The sequence below is a fragment of the Lynx canadensis genome, chromosome F2 (genome assembly GCF_007474595.2).
Source record: "Lynx canadensis isolate LIC74 chromosome F2, mLynCan4.pri.v2, whole genome shotgun sequence".
Taxonomy (NCBI): Eukaryota; Metazoa; Chordata; class Mammalia; order Carnivora; family Felidae; genus Lynx; species Lynx canadensis.
Genome location: NC_044320.2, coordinates 81,243,118 through 81,249,328, shown reverse-complemented (window position 1 = coordinate 81,249,328; position 6,211 = coordinate 81,243,118). Strand labels below are relative to the sequence as shown.

The window sequence follows — 6,211 nt, the reverse complement described above, 5'->3', positions numbered from 1 at the left end:
TGGGGCGCCTGGGTGGCTCAGTCGGTTGGGCGTCCAACTTCAGCTCAGGTCACGATCTCGCGGTCCATGAGTTCGAGCCCCTCGTCGGGCTCTGGGCTGATGGCTCAGAGCCTGGAGCCTGCTTCAGATGCTATGACTCCCTCTCTCTCTGCCCCTCCCCCATTCATGCTCTGTCTCTCTCTGTCTCAAAAATAAAACGTTAAAAAAAAATAAAAAAAAATTAAAAAATTTAAAAAAAGAAACACTATAGATGCAGAACAATCACTGAGCTCTATTTACAGAAAATCTTCACATCTGATGTACTGTCATTCAAACTCATGTTACCTTAATGAAAGTAAAGTATTTTGATCATGAAGTTAGAACGGTGAGGGTAAAGTGGAAACACATTACAACATTATTGTAACTAATGCTTCACTGAGGAATTAAACCAATGAACAGACTCTTCCTTTTAGAAAAGTATCTGTTTTACATTTGGGGCACCAAGAAATGACCAGCCTGCATAGCGCCACGACAGAGGGACATGTGGATAGGTGTAGTTCCTGGGATCACCAGGAAGATTGCTCTGAGAATGCTCGACTCACTCCCATTTGCCTTTGCAAGACCCTTCCACATATTAGCTGACCTGGAAACTTTCAAGCAATCATTTTTGTACCATATACACTAACTAAAGTGGTCTTTTTACAACCTTAGAATACCCCATCAAGCTATTGGCCATTTCTTTTACATTGATAATTTGCGGCTCTAAATAATTGTGTCTTTGAGATATATGTCCTGAGATATCCAAAAAAAAAAGTAGAATGTTAAATTAAAAGTTTTTCTTTCTTTCTTTCTTTCTTTCTTTCTTCTTTTTTTTTTTTTTTTTTTTAAATGCACACCTTTTATATGTTGGCTAAAAATTTAAATGTAACATACAGTGGAGTGTGTGTGAACATTAAGGGAATAGTATTGGTATTTTCGGTCACTTGTTAATGGCCTGTAACTAATATCTTCGAGATACCGGTTCTAGTTTTCGTTGTATCACAAGCACATGAAAAGGAAAAGTCATAATTCTGCAGGCTCTGAGCATCGAAGGGAGAAGTGATTGATGGTAGAGGGAACTATCCTCATAATGGGTTTGGAGTTGGGGTTCAAATACACTGGTAATTGCCACAGTGCCTGTGAAGGTTAGTATTTTTACCTATGAGTTAGGAGCCACGCATTTGGTGAGCATGTGCTTGTACATGGAATGGCTGGTCATGCTATAATTTAAGTACATCTTGGGTTTGGGGAGGGGCTTGTTCAAAAAACTATAAAGGGAGACCTTCACTCTCTATTATCTAACCCTGCTCCCATCAAACCTGTCCCTTCTTTTATGTCACTAACTGTGGGAGCTGCTTTCATAGTTAATTTTCCAACTCGTGTGATTTTTGATTAATCCACTTTTTCCTGATTTTTTTCATGCAGAATTTTTATTTTTTCTCTTACACCTTATCAAGTGATATTTCTTCTAAAAATCTTAAACTGTTCCAGTAGCTTATGCGATCATCACTCAATACAATGAGTGGTTGTGATTTGGTTTCATAAAGCAATATAACAAAGACATCATAGGTAACGAGTTGTGAAAAGTATTCTTAAGCATTAATAATATAGATATTTTTAACACTCAGTGTGATTTTTGTTAAAGGGATATACTAACAATCTACCACTATGACGACGTTGTCCTTTTGAACGCGACAGTATTATCTTAAGAGTAAAAAAAAAAAAAATACTGGCGGTATACTTTATTATAATCTAATACATAAAATAACACTTGATATTCATACAAATGCTATTCACTTTTTCTTATTAAGAAAAAACAATTCTTTGTATAGCAGTTTGACACTAATCACGAAGCGAAGTCTCTGAAAATAGTATACAAACAATAGATTTTAAATCAAAAATGTTTATTGTAAAAAAGGACCTTTAAAATTGTTTTTTAAAAAAGAAAAATTGATTTCACAAGTCTTCAGGTTGTTTATAGACATCAGCTATAGACAACATCTCACTTTCATACAAAACTCATTCAGTCATATAAAAATAAACACAAATTTACATTGACTCATCATCTATACAATTAGTTTAAAAAGGCACTTGGAAGGGTGCTGTATGGATGCATTTAAAATAGTTTAAGTACATTACTGAGTTTCTAAGAATCCTTTCTTGCACTTATTCCCATCTTTAATTAATTTTAGAAAGTCATTAAAAATTCTTTAAAAAAGTAAGACATGGGGCATGCACCAGGAATGTTCCAAGCTAGTTTTCCCTCCTCCCCCAAGGCGCATACCCTTTATTGGCAAAAACAAAAACAAAAACAAAAACTAAACACTCTTAATACATTCTCTTGTGTTTCGTTCCTGTTCTTTTTTTCTCTCTTTCTATGTCTCCTAAAAATACCGTTTAAAGCATTACAGGTAATCACAAAGGCTTCAGTTCAACAATGATAACCAGATACCAGACATGTAGTGAAGTAAACTTGGAATACTTTATAAGGCACCTGAGATAGCGTCTGGCAAATTCGCTTCCTATAGAAAATTCTATTACAAACTCTATGACAAAGCAATACTGTTCGTTTCGGTTGAAATGATTTGGCAGCAATGTAAATCTTTGCATTCTTTCTTAGTGAGAAAAGATGCAGTGTGCTTTTTGCTTCAACTTTTGAAGAGAAAGATTCTTGTCTTTTATCCTCTCAATCTCGCTGTCAGTAAATATATAGTAATTTTAAACTTCACATGGAAAGGATTAACTTGGAACACATGGATTTCGTGCTCTCGCAGCTTTGTGTGTGTGTGTGTGTGTGTGTGTGTGTGTGTGTGCGTGTGTGTGTCTATACACATTATTTGGTCGGTAAGCACAAGAGAAAATGCCTTTGGACTTTTATTTGTCATTTGGAGTCGGAGTGAAGAAATGCATTCTGTTCGAGTAAACATTGATTGCGTAAGTCAGTGTGCTACACAGCAGCCAGATTCCTCATGTTTGTGCAGAAGAGACATTCTGGAGAAGGTTTTGGAGCAGTTTTTGCACTGGTATTTCTTTACATCCGAATGGGTCTGCAGATGAGCCCTCAGATTTGACCTGTCTGCAAACGCTCTGTTGCAGTGAGGGCAAGAAAAAGGCTTCTCCCCTGGGGGTGGGGGTGGGGGGGGTTGAGAAAGAAAGACAGTCAGTGTTTTTAGAGGAAAGGTAAAGTCAGATAATGTTCACGAACAACAATCACATTTTGTCGCCAAAAAACTAGACTAAAACTCCGCAGAATAGATCCTTATGTCCGTATCTGGCCCTCGAAGATAAATCCGAATATTGCGTTAAAAAAAAAAACCCACCACACCCAGAATCTTGCTACTGCTGCCCGTCACGCAGAAATAATTCACGTAGTTCTAGGACTTTCACTCATTAAAGCTTTCTGCTTCAGCAGGTGCAGCTAATGTTGAGCTCCTCCCAACATTTCCTAATATCTCCCCTTTCCCCTCCTTCTGTATCATGACTAAGGCTGGATAAATGCCTTGGCTCCCTGCAGGATGATTTTGTGCTAGGAATAACATACTCAGCAGCAGAACAGACAACATAACGAGACAGCGAGAGTCAACTCAGTTCTCCCCGTCCAGCTCGCTCTGGGGTGACAGCTATCGCAAGAATGTGACCGACAGAAAACTAGGGACAAACCTTCTTCGCCTACCTACCTGCCAGACCCATTGATTAAGATAGCGACGTCTGCGTTTGCCGGTTATTGGGAGCAGTTTCCCAGAACACACACTCAGGTACGTCTTTCCTGACTTTCTAACCGATCTATGAGACCCAACCTTCCGAATCTACTTTCCAAAGTCTAAATGCTGTTTGCGGTGTCTGGAACGGAGCGCTCCGTGCTCTAACAACTTTTTGAGTCATCAGGAAGTAGCTATAAAGATCATCCGTCATTAAAAGCACCGCGTCACTACTTAATGCAAGTCCGACAGCCCGACCGGGGCTTCGTTCTATCACACAGTAACATTCCTGTCTACGTTTTGTTTGTTTGGCTTTTTTCTCTTACCAGTGTGAGTTCTAATGTGTCCTTGAAGCAACCAGGGTCTGGAAAACGCCTTGCCACAGATCTTGCAGACACAAGGTAAAGTGTGGGTCCGGATGTGCATCTTAAGGGCGCCCAGGCTCACGTATTCCTTGTCACAGTATTTACAGCTGAAGGATTTCCTAGACTGGGCGTCGCAGTGCAGCTGCTTATGTTTGGCCAGCCCGGAAAAAGTTGAATAGGTTTTACTGCATAGATTGCACTGAAACTTTTCGGCTTCAGTGGCATGGGGGTCTGAAAGCTTGGATTGTAGTCTTTCCTCTTCATCACTAATGGGGCTTTCTGAGCCACTGTGGTCCTTGGACGAGGTGTCGGATGGAGGAGGGGGGCTCACCCGCCCCAAGGATGAGGGGTATCCAGAAAGAGGAGAGAGGCCATTGGGCAGTGGGGAGTGGAATGGAACTGCCGTAGTCCACACGGTAATGGGGCTGTACGCTCCCGAGCTGAGGATCTCTGGTTGTGGTATGACAGGCATGGGGTAACTCTCATAGAGATATGGGGAAATAATCACTGGGGGAAAGAAAAGGAAAGGAGAGATTAAGGTAAAAAAAATAACTTGCGCAGCACAGTGAGGAGCCGCTCGGCCACACGCACCGGGGCTTTGCGACCAAGTCAAGCGACTCCTTCCGGGCAGGCGCAGGCCTTGGGAAGCCGGTTCACCTCCAGCCTGGCCGCTACGCGGTCACCCACCGTCCTGGGGCGCCCACGTTCGCGCCCTGCGTACAGCGGGTGACAGGAGCTACAACCTGCGGTGCGGCTGGGGAGTGCAGCCCAGGGAGGGCCCAGAGCCCGCGAGGAGGGCAACCTTGGACATCCCTTCAAGGATGCAGAAAAGGCGTCTTCCCTGCCTGCCTGCTCTGGGACCGCTCTGGGGACAAAGATACGCGCCGCGGGGCCTACTCCGTGCGGGGCAGGAGCCTCATCACCCGAAAACAAAGCAGCCACTCGGACCCTCGCCGACTTGCTCATCCTGCCCGTCCTCATGATGCCTGCGTCCGCCAGCTCCGGAAAGCCAAGTGGCCGGAGCTGGATGTGAAGGTGGCCCTGTCGGGGCGGAGTCCCGCCGGCTCCGAATTGGAACTTACCCCGACGATCGAGGGAGCCTGCACGACAGTTCGGGACACCGTGTGCAGGGAGAGCAACGGGCGCTTGGGTTCTCCGGCGAGGCTATCTGAGCTCGACGCCCACCAGTACGTGTACAGACGCAGAGAGAGAGAGAGAGAGAGAGAGAGAGAGAGGGGAGAGCGCGCGCGCGGGCATCCCCCCCCCCCCAGGTTCTCCTGACTTCGGGGCGCGCGTGTCTACCTGTGTGTGTGTCCAGTTCGCTGTAGTTGGGCTTCTTGGAGGCGTTGAAATGCTTCTTGACCAGGAAGGAGCGCGGCATCTTGCCGGCGGGCCCCGCGGGCGCGGATAACGGTCCGGGGAGGACGCGGCCGGTCCCTAGAGCATCGCGCCGGGCCGCGCTCGGGCTGGGGCCGCTCAGGTGCGGCGGGCGACGGGCCGGCGCCTCTCGCGTCGCCGGGCTCCCTGGCGGACTGAGCCCGCTCGGGCCGGGAGGGTTTTTTTTTCCTCGCTTTTGCAAGAAGGATCCAATCACGGCGGAGAGGTTCAGGTTTCAGCTCCTCCCTCTGGGACAGCTGTGAACAGAGGAAGAATCTGTTGTCAGACGAAATTACCCTGGTCCAAAATGGGCCGAGCTCCGGGACTTCGGGGGGGGGGGGGGGGGGGGGGGGGGGGAGGTGGGGTGGGGGTTGGGGGGGGGGCGGGGGGGGGTGAAGTTCTTTCCAGGGAGGTGATGTTGCTTCGGCGGCCCCGCCAGCGACTCGTGCGCTCGGAGAGGCTCGCTGGGTCCTGGAAGTGTGGCTCCCGCGGAGGGCCTGGCCTCCAGATGTCGCAAAGCAAATGCCCCGGGACACGGCGTCCGCCGGCGGGAGGGAGGGTGGCCTGCGGCGCCCGGGGCCGGGAGGAACGCGCCTATATTTGGAAGTGCGTTCGGAGAGCTCCGACCGCCGCGGGGACCGGACGGCCCGCTCCGGGCCCCGGACGAAGGGCGGGGGCAGCGCCGGGACAAAAGCCCCGGAGGGCGAGGCGGGCGCCCCCGGCTTGGGGGGCTTTTCCGCGGCGCGCGGGGGG

The 6,211-nt window shown here is 47.4% G+C and overlaps 1 protein-coding gene across 1 annotated transcript; it reads right to left on the bottom strand.

The window, feature by feature from the left end:
- Positions 1-1,475: 1,475 nt before the first annotated feature.
- On the bottom strand, positions 1,476-5,517 carry SNAI2 (snail family transcriptional repressor 2). The gene is made up of 3 exons (XM_030304372.1): positions 5,384-5,517; positions 4,043-4,588; positions 1,476-3,139 (listed from the first exon to the last, which is right to left on the bottom strand). Exons 1-3 carry the CDS (start codon positions 5,460-5,462, stop codon positions 2,958-2,960), a joined length of 807 nt encoding a protein of 268 aa, XP_030160232.1. The 5' UTR covers positions 5,463-5,517; the 3' UTR covers positions 1,476-2,957.
- Between the last annotated feature and the right edge of the window lie 694 nt (positions 5,518-6,211).

What these genes read in the sequence shown, in the direction of transcription:
- SNAI2 (XM_030304372.1), bottom strand. Translation starts at nt 5,462, where the DNA reads ATGCCGCGCTCCTTCCTGGTCAAGAAGCATTTCAACGCCTCCAAGAAG. An exon ending in CGAACTGGACACACACACAG is followed by an intron (nt 4,589 to 5,383) that starts GTAGACACGCGC and finishes TCTTTCCCCCAG; the next exon opens with TGATTATTTCCCCATATCTC. An exon ending in ACACATTAGAACTCACACTG is followed by an intron (nt 3,140 to 4,042) that starts GTAAGAGAAAAA and finishes CCCCACCCCCAG; the next exon opens with GGGAGAAGCCTTTTTCTTGC.